The sequence below is a fragment of the Crocuta crocuta genome, unplaced genomic scaffold, assembly GCF_008692635.1.
Source record: "Crocuta crocuta isolate KB4526 unplaced genomic scaffold, BGI_CrCroc_1.0 scaffold95, whole genome shotgun sequence".
NCBI classification, from domain to species: domain Eukaryota; kingdom Metazoa; phylum Chordata; class Mammalia; order Carnivora; family Hyaenidae; genus Crocuta; species Crocuta crocuta.
In genome coordinates, this window is record NW_027530971.1 from 8,293,620 (window position 1) to 8,308,939 (window position 15,320).

Here is a 15,320-nt window from a genome sequence, read left to right on the forward strand (position 1 = left end):
CCGTGATGTTGGATTCGATCCTGCGCTTGGCAAGAAAGCAGCTGGAAGACATTTTCGGGGCAATTGATGCTCATAGTATATCAATATTGAGTTTCTTGCTTTTGATAGCTGGCCTGAAGTTATGGAAGAGAATGTCCTCTTTCTTAGGAAATACACACGGAAGTATTCAGGGATAACGAGGTCACCGTCAAATGGTTCAGAAAACACAGGGAGAAGAAATGATAGAGCAAATGGGGAGATGTAAACAATTGTTGAATCTGGGTAACTAGGAGTTCTTTGTTCTGTAACGTTTCAGTAAATTCAAGAGGGTTTCAAGATGAAAAAAAAAGCTATCCATAAGGTTTAAATTTTTTTGTTGTTTTAAGTTAGGGAGACGGGATAACATATTGAGAAACAGTGAGGCATTTGGAAGAGATGCTCCCTGTACGAAGGAGGGGAAATGAGGAGAGACACAGCCCTGCGATGCCACCAGGGGCTTTAATTGGAAGCAATTCTCCCCACAGTGGCTTTTTCAGGAGCTGGAGTGACTCTTGGGGTGACCCTTGCCAGTGGCACAGATGTGGCTCAGACGTCATCGCCTCCTCTGGGGGGAGTTTCTGAATCCGTCTTCATGGCCCCTGCTCACCACCCTCTTCCTCCCGGACACGCCAGCGGCAGGTCGCCTCGGGCCCCGCGTGGGAGCCGCGGTCTAGAACGGTCAGGGTCTCCCAATGTGGCACGGCTGGAATGGCCAGTGGTCCCGGGAGTAGCGGTTTAGGTTTCTCTTGTAAAAACCTCTCTGGGAAACGTGCGTATTCAGTTCTGCAAGCAGAAAGGAACACGTTAGGATGCTGGGCGGAACCTTCGCACTGGGTTTGGGGGCAGCGCCCTGGTCACCTCCAGCCCTGATCAGGGCCAGGGTCTGGAATACCGTGGGAGCACGTGGACCCCCAGGCTGGGACTCGCAAGTCCTTTGTGGCAGGGCCACATCAATAGGCTCTGCGTTTGTATTTCATTGGTGGGTGAGTGATGGTCGGGGGGCTCGCAAGGAGCAAGTAGGAGAATTGTGCCCAGTCTGGTTCTAACACTGACCTTACTTCCTGGGGAGACTTTTGGAAAGTCCCTGTCCCCATTGGGCCTCAGTTTTCTCTATGCAATGAGAGGTAGTTTTTTTTTTGTTTGTTTTTAGAGCTCTTTTTCTTAATGTTTATTTATTTTTGAGAGTGAGAGAGCGAGCAAGCAAGTGAGAAGGGGAGGGGCAGAGAGAGAGGGAGAGGATCCAAAGCCGGCTCCAAGCTGTCAGCACAGAGCCTGACATGCGGCTCAAACGCATGAACCGTGAGATCATGATCTGAGCCGAAGTCAGACACTCAACTAACTGAGCCACCCAGGTGCCCCAAGAGAGGTGGGTTTTTAAACTGTGTTCTATGGAGCCTTGTGGGGGGTGGGAGGTGAGAGGGGCGGGGTGTCGGAGCTAGTGGGGCTCCCAGGCCCGACCCTCGACTCAAATGCAGCAGGACCCTTTCGGTCTCACTTTGTGTGAGACTTTGTTTGCAAGGAGGGTGTAGCTGTTTTTGAGAATCCTGAAACGTCTGGGCTGCGCTGGTCCTTAGCTCTTAGCGGCCGGGCTCACAGGGTGCTTGTGAGCTAAGCGAGGTCACCCGGGCAGGATGGGTGTCCAGCAACGTGGCGGCATCTCTTCTTGTTGGATTGAACTTCTATCCTTCTTCCATGACCCTGAGGCATTTCATCCCCAACTGAACTATACTCAGCCCACAAGCTTTTCCTGGCCGTGTTTACGAGCCATGCACCTGGCAGGGCTTGGGGGACACAGCTGCCCTCCAGGGACTTGCATTCTAGTGGCCACAGCAGACCTGAGAGCAACAGCCGCACAAAACAGACGAGTAAGACAAGACCCCAGGGGCTTAGCAGAGGAGCAGGGATGTGTGTTCTTTCCTCCCAGACCCGCCGCTCCTTGTGTAATCCCTCGCTCGGTGGGTCACGCAGGCAGATGGGACTCCTGGAATCGCTCCAGAGTGTTCTGGAAGACGACTGACGCTTCCTGGAGGCAGTGGTCCTGTCTCTCCCATCACCACACTTAGTTTAGCTCAAAGATCAGTGGGGTTTGGTCGCCAGGACAGTGGGGCTTCCTGGTCGGTGTTAGGACCCCAATTCGGAACTCACCTTCATACTCACTGTTGCTGGTGGTGGAGGCTCTCTTTTCTGGGAGAATCAGAGCTTGTCCCGAAGGCAGGCGGGAGGCTTCCTTAGCACGATTCGAATTCTTGCTGTCCAGCTCCTCCTTCTGCAAACCTGGCGGTGATAATTCCGCACAGTCAGTGGGGAGGCTCCAGGGAGGTGGCGGAAGTGAAGGTATGTTGTCAACCTCGACTCAGTGCACACGAACCAGTGGTGGTGGTCGTGGGGGTGGGGGCCGCCTGGATCTCCCTCCTCCAATGGCCGGAGTGCTCCCCCTCATAAGCACATGCTGGGTTCAGACTGTGTATTCTTTTTAAAACACAAAGTTTACTTCCCACTCCTTATTTATAAATGTTAATGCATCTCCATTACAGAAAAGCTAGGAAAGATTGAAGAATATGAAGTAGAAATAGAAATGACTTCTGGGCCCCCAGATGTAATCACAGTTCTGGTCTTTTGCATGCTTCTTTACACAGCCCATCATATCCTATATGTCATGTATGCATTTTCCTTTTCTCAACCATGTTGTATCATAAACATTTTTCTCAGGTCACTAAATTTTAAGAAATGATGGTTGTATATAATATTCTACTTTTGTAGGTAATTCAAGAGTTACTTAATCAACATTCTAATGTTGGGTGTTTAAATTGTTTTCACTACTATAAATACTATTATGGTTAACATTGTTGTATATAAGGCTCTGTTTTTATATAATTCTAATTTTTTTGATGTTTGAGAAAGAGCACACGCTTGCAAGTGGGGGGAGGGTCAGAGAGAGAGAGAGGGAGAGAGAGGATCTTGAGGAGGCTCGATGCACATCGCAGAGCCCTATGTGGGTTTTGATCTCAAGGACCATGAAATCATGACCTGAGCTGAAATTGAGATGGACACTTAACCGACTGAGCCACCCAGGTGCCCCATAATTCTAAATTCTTTTTTTTAATATTTATTTATTTCTGAGAGAGAGAGAGGCAGCGTGAGCAAGGGAGGGTCAGAGAGAGAGGAAGATACAGAATCTGTAGCAGACTCCAGGCTCTGAGCTGGCTGTCAGCACAGAGCCCGACGTGGGGCTCGAACCCACAAACCGTGAGATCATTACCTGAGCCGAAGTCGGACACTTAACTGACTGAGCCACCCAGATGCCCCTAAATTCTTAAAAGTATAGCATAGAGGTCTGTCAACAGACTGCGCTGTGTTCTGTAGTAAATATCTCTGCCCTTTACTAGCTGCCCAAGTACAGCAAACTGCTTCCCTCCCGTGCCTCTGTTCTCAGAGCTACAAAATGACGCGTCCATTTTGGATAATCACTTCTAGGAGTTACAGTAGGGATCAGGTAATACCGCTTTTCTCCAGTGTCAGCTCTGAAACAGCAGGGGACCTACCTGATCACAGAGGGGTCCCTAGTGCCCAGAGAAGTGCTTTGTAAGTAACAGGGGCTCAGTCATTACCACTCTTATTATCTAGGAAAAAGGGATCGACATTTTTAAGGTCCTCAGTTTCTATTGTGAAATTGTTTCCTGCGGAAGTATTTTAAAGGCCCTCATTAAGGATTTCCTGGAAAACTATGCCATGAGAACTTTTCTCCTGCTGTTGAACTGCTCCATCTCCTGATGGGACCGTTCCAGACACCTGACCAGCCTTGCTCTCTATTGTTTATTGGTTTGAGTTAGGAAACCAGCCAGTCCTCACCTTAATTTTAGGTTGGAAATATCACTCAAAAGCAGAAGGAAACCTGAGGGTATCGCAGCAGAAGGGGGATGAAAAACCTGAGGTCTAAAGAGGCCAGGCGGGGTGTTTTTGTCTGGTACCTACTGCAGGTGGAAGGCTGATGCTCCTGGGGTTGACTGGGGACTTTGGGGTCTTCCATGACCTGGGGCTCTTCACAGTCTCTGCAGCATAAACAGAAGATCTTCGAGGCCAAGTTTTGATGGGCTGCTGGAAGAGGTGAAGGAACGGGGGCCATGATTTCTGGGATCTGAACTCCAGAGGCACACTGGAAATTCACTGTGATGGAGGCCATACCGGGTCAACCTCTCCCAAGAGATAATAGTCTTCCTCCCTCCCAACTCTTGCGTAGCTCCCCAGGGCCAGCAGATCCAGGCCCTTGTGCCTAGGCTGTCCTCTTTTAAAATTATTTTTCCCATTCTATGCACCATGTCCTTACCCATGGAGAAGAGTTGAAGCCTTTACTCTGCCAGCTTTGCCTGTAGGGGTGCCTTGTTGAGTCAGCTAATCTTGAGTTTGAACCCAAGGCAAGGCTGGGCAAGGCTGTTTCCTAAATAAACAAGACTGTGGATGAAAAACACTAGTCCTTTGTCTGTGCTCACACTCTAGATAGGGCCCCTACCGTAACATCCAGGCGCATGCGCACGGGCATGCTCAGGTTGTAGGTCCATCAGCATGTAGGCATGCTCAGGTTGTAGGTGTTCAGCTCCAGTTCTGTGTCCATGCTCTTGGGAAGATTCCTTAACGTTCTTGAAGCTCACTTTTTTTTTTTTATGGGGAACATGGGAATGCAGTGCCTACTTGCAGAAGTAAATGTTTAAATATATGAAAAGTCACCCTTGTGAAAAGTCACAGTAAGTGCCCAGTCTATGACCCTTCCATTTCCCTTCCCTTCCCTTCGTGTGGATCATTGGCTCCAAAATGTTCCAGCTAGCCTGGGTCCCAGGGGAACATGGCAATGAAACACAGTCTTCCAGATTTAGGTCCTGGTCCAGCCACTTGCTGACTGGCCGTGGGTAAGTCCACGTGCATTTCTGTGTCCCAAGAGCCGCATCAATAATAATAGGAAGTTAGGCTAGGTGATAATCTGCAGGGATCTTTCTAGCTCTGATGGTCCAGAATTATAAAGCTTTGGTTTAGTCACAAATTCCTTTGTCTCTGAATACTTCCTGTTCTCACTCGCCTTTCTGTGGCACTTCCCTTTTATGGAATTTTTTTTCCCCAATATTGCCACCAGGCTTTTCTTTCTTTCATTAAAAAAAAGATTCTTTTTTACATTTATTTACTTTTGGTACACAGAGAGAGACAGAGCATGAGCAGGAGAGGGACACAGAGAGAGGGAGACACAGAATCTGAAGTAGGCTCCAGGCTCTGAGCTGTCAGCACAGAGCCCAACACAGGGCTCGAACCTACAAACTGCGAGATCATGACCTGAGCCGAAGTTAGATGCCCAACCGACTGAGCCACCCAGGCGCCCCAAAGAAATTCTCATCATGGTAGTGGCTGATGTCCCTCACAAGAACTAATTCTCTATGTGAGCTGCCACACCCCTGGGCACTTGCTTCTCACTCTCTCTACTTCTATCCCCTGGTCAAAGCCACCATTATGTCTTGCCTAAATCAGACTTTTTTTTTCTTTTTTTCTTTTGCCCTGGACCCCTTCAATTAATACAAAATCTTTAACTTCTGGGATGTACACTGTTTGATACAGGACAATTTATCTATTGTGGCTAGATAACATCCAACAGCCTAGACACAAACAAATACCTCCATTTTGTGGGTTCCTTGGACCAAAGGGGTACTCCCTGGGTCCGTTTAGCCCACATCTACAACAGTCTTTTGGATATTCTGCCCAGTGAGTTTTTCAACATAATTTGAGCTCTGAAGTGAGCTCAAATTTCCTTGAGCTCTCTTTAATGAATTTATTTTATCTTCTTAGAATTTATGAAGGAGATAGAAATTTACAAACAAAAATCACATTGAGATACCACCTCACACTGGTCAGAGTGGCTAAAATGAACAACTCAGGAGACTATAGATGCTGGCGAGGATGTGGAGAAATGGGCACCCTCTTGCATTGTTGGTGGAAATGCAAATCAGTGCAGCCACTCTGGAAAAGAGTGTGGGGTTTCCTCAAAAAATTATAAATAGAATTACCCTCTGACCTAGAAATAGCACTAATAGGAATTTATCCAAAAGATACAGGAATGCTGATTCGAAGGGGCACATGTACCCCAGTGTTTATAGCAGTGCTATCAACAATAACCAAAGTATGCAAAGAGCCCAAATGTCCATCAACTGATGAATGGATAAAGATCTGGTATGTATATACAATGGAATATTACTCAGTGATGAAAAAGAATGAAATCTTGCCATTTGCAACAATGTGGATGAAACTAGAGGGTATTATGCTAAGTGAAATAAGTCAGTCAGAGAAAGACAGATAATCATATTTTTTCACTTGTGTGTGGAGTTTGAGAAACTTAATGGAAGACCACAGGGGAAGGGAAGGAAAAATAAGATAGAGAGAGGGAGGCAAACCATAAGAGAGTCTTAAATACAGAGAACAAACTGAGGGCGGGTGGGGGGTGGGGAGAGGGGGAAAAGGGTGATGGGCCTCAAGGAGGGCACTTGTTGGGATGAGCACTGGGTGTTGTATGTAAGTGGTGAATCATAAGAATATACTCCTGAAGCCAAGACTACACTGTATGTTAGCTAACTTGACAATAAATTTTTAAAAATTAAAATTGAAAACAGAAAAATTTAAGGCAACTAGGTACTTTGTTTAGGAGATGCACCATTTAGCAAGTATGCTTGCCATTAATATTCTTTTGCTGCTTGCTTTCATTTCAATTTCCTTCATATAAGTTCTTGCCTCACAGGGTTTTGCTTTGTTCCAGATTGTCTCATGGATATTGAATGTAGAAGGAGGTGTTTACTAAGGAAGGAGTGAAAGCAGAGGTGTGACGAGCCCTTACCACAGGTCAGCCCTGAGGACCAATGACTGGAGGCCTGTTTGTGTGAGGGTGATTGCAAAAACTTTTCCCTGGGTCCCTCCAAACCTTCATGAGCACATATTCTGTCTTGTTAATGAAATGAAAGTAGCCAATGTCACTTTCCTCAGCCCTATATTCTGGAGTCGGTGGTTTCCACGTTGTTGATCAGAGAGCCTCTTTTAGGCTCCGTTAGGCCACAGAATTCAAGACGCCACGCACAACTGTGGTCAACTGTGGTGTAATCTCTGCTGTTTGTCGTGGTCTCATCGACCTTAAAGTTGCTGCCTTTCCCTGAAAACAGCAACAACAACAACAGCAACAATTCTTGCTTCATATATATGCCCTCGATACACGTATTTTTATGTGTGTGCTTAAGTTAACAGATGGAAGAGTTTAACCAGAGGACTTGGAATTACAGGCACTAGGGCAAACCTTTAATATCAAAAGTAAGAGGTTTAAGAGGGACTCTGGAAAAGAGAGAAGACAAAAACACCACATATTGAGTAGAGAGCGTCTTTGATTGGTAAGTTCTGGCCTCAGAAAGAAAGAAAGAAAGGGAAAAAAAGACGTACTCCCACTCAAACCTTCTGAAACCTACTTTCTTTACATCTCTTTTTCTCTCCACCCAGCTTTATCGTTACCGCCCACTTACACTCTTTCTATTCCTTCCCGTGACTGCTTAAATAAATTCCCTTCATTTCTGTAGAAAAGAACAATCAACACTGTACAATATCCCCGAAAAACTCCTGTAACAGGAGGCGGGTCCAGAGAGGGTGAATTCAAACCCAGTGCGAGAGTTGAGTTGAGGGTGTCTAGGATCACCCCAAATTTCAGAATGACAGAAAGCTGCTGTGCGACTCCGGATTCTGTTAGTTATTCTGCAACTCAACTTACTCTTGCATCTGTACCAGTCAGTTCACGTAATGGTTGACCTTGGGCAATGGGGAAAAAATGTTTAAGAGCAGCGGGATGGAAAAGACCAGAAGATTTAAATACCTGCCCCGTACAGAATTCAAAGAAGTGGACTTCAGAAGAAGAATAGAAAAGGTACCCCCATAAAACTATTTCAGAAGTCTTTCTCTCAAGGGTAGATTGGGCAAAGATCCAAAATTGCAAATAAAACAAAGATGAATTACTAGGAGACTTTAGTAGACTTCAGGACACTTTCAAAGAACATTCTAGGGCAGACCAACAGCTAAAGTAGAGGGAGCCTTTTTTTCTTTTTCTTTTTTTTTTTTTTTTTTTTTTTTTTTTNTTTTTTTGTGAAAGGCTCAGACCTGAAATAGGGGACTTAGATAAAATAAATTAGAAGGTAAAATGCCAACTTTGATCTCCTGATCATTTTCAAAGAGCCCCCCAAAATTAACCAGAAATGGCCTCTTGGAGAAAACAACTGACTCCTGAAATAAGAGCAAGATCAAAACTTCTCTGTCCATAAAGAATGTAGAGCCTGATGATAAGGACCCTTATATTTATGGTAAGGAGGAAACCATTGGAAGAACTCATGTTCCCTAATGACAGAGGGACAGCTATCCTAGTCTGTCTGGTGATGCCACTCTGAGGAGACCTGAGCACTCAACAACACATTCCTGTCCTTCCTCCAAACTCTCAAGGGGAATTGTTGATAAATAGAGACAGACAATACCTCTGGTTGACACGATTTGTTTCTTATGTAGAAAAACTCACAACACCCTCAGCGGACTGTGTCATCTTACACACCATTGGAAGCAAAGAAACCTTTGATGGGGTATCGATACTAATAGATAGACCTATTCTGAGCACAGTGAGGTCTCTGCAGGGGCTGGACAATGCAAGGTGCTCATTTTCTCTCATTTAGCCTGACATAGTAAATTAACTAATACGGCCCACACCGTGGAGCACAATCAACCAATCAAAATTCCTTAGCTCAAGTAATTGTGGGTAACAGAACACCTGTGGATTTTATTTTGGCTAATCGGGAAAAGCAAGTGCCTTTGCTAGCACTTCATGGTGTGCCTGCATTAATACCATAGGGGAGGTTTCTAAGCCCAAAGAAAAGGCGACCTGGCTATGGAAACTGGACACGGAGAATCACTTGGAATTTCTTTTCTTGGTCATGCCTAGGAAATTGTGGATCATGATTCTGGAATACCTTCCAGATCCTTCTTTTAATTAATCTACGTATTTAGTCTAATAATTAAAATCAATTAAAATCTTTTAATTATTATTGTTTGCCTCACAGTTATTTACTGGCCCAACATATAGCTCCACGGATGATTCAATGGCAAACCCAAAAGGCATCAGGCTGCTAATGCTCAAAGTGAACATCAGATCTCTGGAGGTGGGAAGGTGGAGCTGTGTCTTCAAGGAAAGTGGACAACAGCATGGAGACCTGTACAGTTCCTGAGGGTCTCTCCTGCAGTTTTGGTGGAGGAAGGATCAGAAAGGGGGAGGCTGAGAATAAAAAAGAAGTTCCCAGTCTCCTAAGTAAAGACTGATTGCTCTGTAACCATGGTAACAGGTAATCCCCAGAACCGGTTGAAAAGTCATTTAATCTTTCAACAAAACTTTGCCTCGACGACCATTCTCCCCAAAGTAAGAGACACACAATAGTAGGTACACTTTTTGCAGCTCATGGTCTACCATTCCCAAGCACTTCTGCCTCTGAAATGCCACCTTCCATGAACTCAACCCCCTCCCGCACCTGTTACATATAAATTATAGCCCTTAGCTTTTTTCTGAGACTTTGTCTGAAAAGCATACTTCTCCCTTGTTTAACCAGAAATAAATTCAGTTTTTGTTTCACACATTGAGTGGGGGTCTCTTTCTTGCAGCAGCTCATAAATATACAAATAGCCTGGAGATCATTCCATGTCAGCCGTTCACCTGGGGCTGAAATGTAGGTTTGTCTGAATCTATTGTCAGTTGCTTTCCATATATTTACTCCGGCCAGCAAGTTCATGAGAAAAAGAGGGGAGAAGAAAAACGCTTTCTGCTTTGAGTCTTGGTAGAAAAGAGTGTTGAACTTTTGAGCCCTCTTCAGAAATGGAAAGCCTCTTAGAGGAGGTATTACAGCAGTGACAGGCGCAGTCTTTGGGGGCATAATAATTAATGATCCACTACTTAGTAAGGCTATGAAATTTAGAAGAATTTAACTCCCTTGAGCCTCAGTTTTCGTATCTGTAAAATGGGGATGACGATAATAGCATCTACCCTAAAAGGTGGTTGTGGGGGATTAAATAATGATGGAAAGTGCTTAGCACAGCTGCTTGGCACCTTGCCAAAGCTCCACCAATGTAAATGCTGATGCGGAGGAATGTGTTGAATTGACGCTGGCTGGGGTGGGGCGGGGAATGCGCTGTTTCTTGCACTACCCGTGCCCGCCTCTAGATGGGGGCAGGAGCCAAAGAAAAGGTCTCTTGGGTTATGCCCAGTGGGCTCTTAGCCTCAGGTCTCCAATGACCCATAGCACTTAGACCAGAACAAGAAAGACCCAACGAGGTCAAACAGGAAGCTTCTGGAGCTGGAGGAGCCCTTAGAAGTCAGTCAGCACAGGTGAGGGGGACTGGGGCCCAGAGACAGAAATGGTGGGGCCAAGGCAAATTAGGGGTGGTGTCTGCTTCTTATAGCCAAAGTGTTCAGGTGTGATGGAGATATTGTCCCTTTAAGTACTGAAAAAAGAGCTCGTCCTGCTCTGAGGTCTAACCGTCGAGGCTCACTCACCTGTAGCTGGTAGAGAAGAGAGGAGGCTGTGATGTCACAGAGCCAGGGAATCAGAGAACGTTGGGGGTTTGACTGGACCACAATGTCAGGGAGGAGGGGGGAGGTCTTCTGACCCTTTCTCCAGTGGTCTGCACTTCCCTCTGTCCATGACGCCATGCTCTCTGCCATGGGCACTGGAACAGAGCTCCTGATGTCTCCCACGGAAGCATCTTGAGGGAGGCTGGGCCGGAAAGGGACAGAACAGCACTGGACAGTAAAGACCCACGTCCGCATCCTGTCTCTGCACCAGCTGGGCGCTAACCTTGGGCTAACGGACTCCACCTATCGCTTTTCTCCTCTGAAAAATGGAAATAATGCTAATTACAAGTCCTAGATATACTCTTAGGATGAAGTGAGATCAGGTAGCTAGAAGACATTTAACAAGGTGCTTACAAGGTAGGGTAAGCCTTCAAGAAAGAGCTGCTGATAATGTGCAAAAATAAAGAGACATCTTCCCAATCTATCTTCCAGAGAAAAGGGGAATTGCTTTATATTTGTGTTCTCACAAAACGTCTCATCTTAAGGGAAATTCTTTCAATTCCTTTGTTTAGAACAACCAGGCACTATTTGGGGAAGCCAAATTAGGTTACAAGACTCTCCATCAGCGCCATCTTTGGTTGTGTATAGAGGTCACCTGATACCCAGGGAACAGAAGAAAGCAAAGACATTCTACACAGTTTTGCAGTCATGGAGTCAGTGGGGTAAGGGCTTAGGTGGCCGTGTGTGTGTGTGTGTGTGTGTGTGTGTGTGTGTGTGAGAGAGAGAGAGAGAGAGAGAGAGATTGAGAGAGAGAGAGATCTTACAGTCCTAAGTAATTGATGGTGGCCAGTCTTTTAAACTGTTTATATTTATTGTTAAGTATAGTTTATTAACTGTTTTTAATTGTTATAAAGCAATACTCTTAAGTGGCAATGTCAAAGGCTCTCATCTCCTGATGAGATTCTTCTAAGGTGTTTTTGAAATTTAAGAATGCCCCAGGACCTAACTAAATTGAATCCTTTTAGTGGAGCCCAGGCTTCAGTATTTCTACAAAGCCTTCCAGCCAGCCAGGCAATTCTTGTGTGTAAACAAGACTGAGAATCACAGAATTACACTGTGGAGATCTCTCATTGTCCCTGTAAGGAGCTGGTTCTCGGCTCCGCCTGCCCTTGGAATCACCAGAGGAACTTTAAATAACGCCACACCCAGTGTCCACTCCAGGCCAGGAAAATCACCATTTCTGGGCATTGATAGTTTTTTTTTTTTAATGTTTATTTATTTTTTGAGAGAGAGAGAGAGAGAGCAGGGAAAGGGCAGAGAGAGAGAGAGAGAGAGGGAGACTCAGAATCTGAAGCAGGCTCCAGGCTCTGAGCTGTCAGCACAGAGACTGATGTGGGGCTCAAACCCATGAACCATGAGATCATGACCTGAGCCAAAGTCAGACGCATAACTGACTGAGCCACCCAGGTGCCCCTGGGCATTGATAGTTTTTAATCCCACCAATCAAAAAAATTGAGACATAATTGACATATCACGTTGTGTAAGTTTGAGGTGTGCAACGCGATAGTGTGATACATTTGTATACAGTTATATGATTACTATAGTAGTTTTAGCAAATGCTTTTATCACATCACATAATCATCATTTCTTTTTTGTGTTGAGAACAATGAAGATCTAGTCTTTTAACAACTTTGAAGTTTCTAACACAGTATGACTTTAATTCTCATTCAGCGGCGAGAGCCACTGACTTACAGAACAAATTCAGAAAAACCTAAATTTTCTTGATGCTTTATGAGTGGATTTTTTTTTTTACCTTTTTAGGGGCAGCATCATATACGGATTCAAAAGCACTATTTTTCAAATAGCTTCGATATTGAGATAATGTACTTTGAAAACCTGTGCTAGGTGAAAGCTGATGTTAAATATGTCTGTGAAGGATTGAAATGGAATTGTTTTAGAAAGCAAGGGCATGGAAATAGCGATACTTCCAGATTAATGTATTTTATGTAATATCCCATTGTAAACACATATCGTACTGGCTCTCTATGAAGAGAGCTTGGTTCTTTATATACATATATACTTTTAAATGTATTTATTTTTTTTTTTTTTGAGAGACAGACAGAGAGCGAGAGCGTGTGAGTGAGGAAGAGGCAGAGAGAGAGATCGGAGAGGGAGAGAGAGAATCCCAAGCAGGCTCTGCCCTGGGAGGGGCTCCATCCCATATATTGTGAGACCATGACCTGAGCCGGAATTAAGAGTCAAACTTGCCCCTAAAGCTTGGTTATTTCACCCATAGCACTGAACATTTATATATGCAAGTTGGTGAAAATACCGTAAAAACCCTATAAGAGAAATTGCAGGATTGTTTTCTGTTTGGGGTGGTTTACCATTGAAGGACATATGGTATCACTGTGTCCTTCCCTTTGGGTCTTGGATAGGAGACTAGTCAGCAGGCTCCTGTACTAATTTTTGGTCCAGGCAGAGAATAATGAAATCTTGAACTAAGGCACTGGCCTCCACTGACAGGGTGGACTTTGAATCTGGTGATTCCACAGCTCATGGTCAATAGAGTCAGACCGCTAGGGTGAGAAGCCTGCCTTCTTTCTTAGCTTGCTATAGCGCCTCAGATCCTCATTTCCTTACCTTTAAAATGGGATAATTTCAAAGGTAATAGAGTTGATGTGAGGAATACATTTGGCCATGGATACTGTAAGCAGGAGCATAGAGAAGAAGCCTATGGTAAATGTTGCCTTATTCTTTTCATTATCACCACCATTATTATTTGATATTGAGAGGCAAGGAGAAGGAGGAGCATAGGCTGACGGCTTTGTGCTTAACTTTTCCGTCTGTGGATGTGAAATAAGAGGATTCAGAAAGAGAAGCACATGTTGGATGAGGACAAATTTAGGCTTTTAGAAACTTCTGTTTGGAAATCATTACACATTCATAGGAAGTTGTAAAGAAATGTGCAGAGCGGCCCAGCGAGCCCCTCACCCAGACCCCTCCCCTCCCCCCCCCAGTGTTAACATCTTGCATCACAAACAATAGCACAATGGGGAAATTGCTATCATTACAATCCGCAGAGTTTATTCCAAGCACACCGACTATGCATGTACGTGTGCGCGCATGCATGTGCGCATAGCTGTGTGTAAGTTACACACATCTGTGGCTCATGTCACTGCACCACAATCAAGACATTTAACTACTGTCACCACAAGGCTCCACGCCCACCCTCTCTCCCTGCTATCTCTAACCCCTGGAAACCACTAATCCTTCTCCATTTCTATAGTTGTGTCATTTCACGAATGGTATATAAATGGAAACATGCAGTATGTGTGTATCTTTCTGAAGTTGCTGCTTTTTCCTCACTCAGCATCGTTTCTTTGAGGTTCATCCAAGTTACAGTGTATATTAGTAGTTTATTTCTTGTAATTGCTGAGTCATAATCCATGGTCTGGACGGACCACGATGTGTTTAAAATCCAGCCATTGAAAGATATTTAAATAGTTTCTGGTCTTTATTACAAACAAAGCTACTATGAATACTTCAGTACTAGTTTCCAAGTGAGAGTAAGTTTTCACGTGTGTGGGATAAATGCCCAAGACTATAATTGCTGGATTGTATGCTAAATCCATTTTTCCTTCTGAAAGAAAGTGCCACATTATTTTCCAGAGTGACTGTCCCATTTCTCATTCCTATCAGCGAGGTATGAGGGATCCTATTTTCCTGCATCTCCTCCAGTAGGTTTTTTCCCCACCATTTTTAGTTTAGCCATTTAGCTAGGAGTGTTCTGGTCTCTTTGTGATGTGAACGTGCCTCTTCCTCCTGGCTAATGATAGGGGATATCTCTTAATGCGTTTATTAGTTATCCCTATACCTTCTTTTGTAAAATGTCTTGGTGCTTTTTGTCCATTTTCTATTAGAATTGGTTTTTTTCCCATTTGGATTGTTTTTTAAATTCAGTTTTTTTTTTTAAATGATGGTTTTATTGAGACATAATTCATATACCATAAAATTCACACTCTTAGAAAATTCAGTCATTTTTAGTACTAGAAGTCATGCCACCCTCACCACTGTCTAATTCCTGAATGTTTCAATCACCCCCAAAGGAAACCCTGTACCTATTTATTAGGCATTGCTCTCTATTCTCCCTTCCTTCCAGCCCCTGGCCACGACTAGACTACTTTCTGGGTCTATTCGTTTGCCTATCCTTGACATTTCATATATATGGAATCTTATAATATGTAGCCTTCTGAGTCCGGTTTCTTTCACTTATCATAACCTTTCCAAGATTCATCTATATCATAAGATATATTGGCCCCTCATTTCTTTTGTCAAATAATGTTCCATTATATGACTATGTCACATTTTATCTATTCATCTGTTGATGGGAATTTGGTTTGTTTCCACTTTTTGACTCTGAATAATGCTGCTAGAAATATTTGTGTGCAAGTCTTTTAATCAGCATGTTATCATTTTTCTTGGGTATCTATATACCTGGAAGTGAAATTCCTGAGTCATACAGTAACTCTATATTTAGCATTTTGAGAAATTGCCAACCTGTTTCCAGAGTGGCTGTATTGTTTTGTAATGCTTTCAGCAATGTATGAGGGTTCCATTCACTTTGACAACATTTGCTATTGTCTGTGTTTTATTTTAGCCATCCTGGTGGGCATGAAGTAGTATCTCATTATGGATTTGA

At 44.1% G+C, this 15,320-nt stretch overlaps 1 protein-coding gene across 3 annotated transcripts; it reads right to left on the minus strand.

Annotated features, from left to right (window-relative positions):
* Positions 1 to 458: 458 nt before the first annotated feature.
* On the minus strand, positions 459 to 10,638 carry TEX48 (testis expressed 48). Of its 3 annotated transcripts, none has more exons than XM_077769801.1 (5): positions 10,601 to 10,638; positions 4,343 to 4,453; positions 3,991 to 4,110; positions 2,164 to 2,292; positions 459 to 801 (listed from the first exon to the last, which is right to left on the minus strand). In XM_077769801.1, the coding sequence occupies exons 2-5, from the start codon at positions 4,344 to 4,346 to the stop codon at positions 698 to 700; spliced, it is 357 nt and encodes a 118-aa protein (XP_077625927.1). In that variant the 5' UTR covers positions 4,347 to 4,453; positions 10,601 to 10,638; the 3' UTR covers positions 459 to 697. The 3 variants fall into 3 exon arrangements, with proteins under 3 accessions (XP_077625927.1, XP_077625924.1, XP_077625926.1); XM_077769798.1 differs by having other exon boundaries at positions 3,991 to 4,113; XM_077769800.1 differs by lacking the exon at positions 10,601 to 10,638 and adding an exon at positions 4,526 to 4,667 and having other exon boundaries at positions 3,991 to 4,113.
* Positions 10,639 to 15,320: the final 4,682 nt, after the last annotated feature.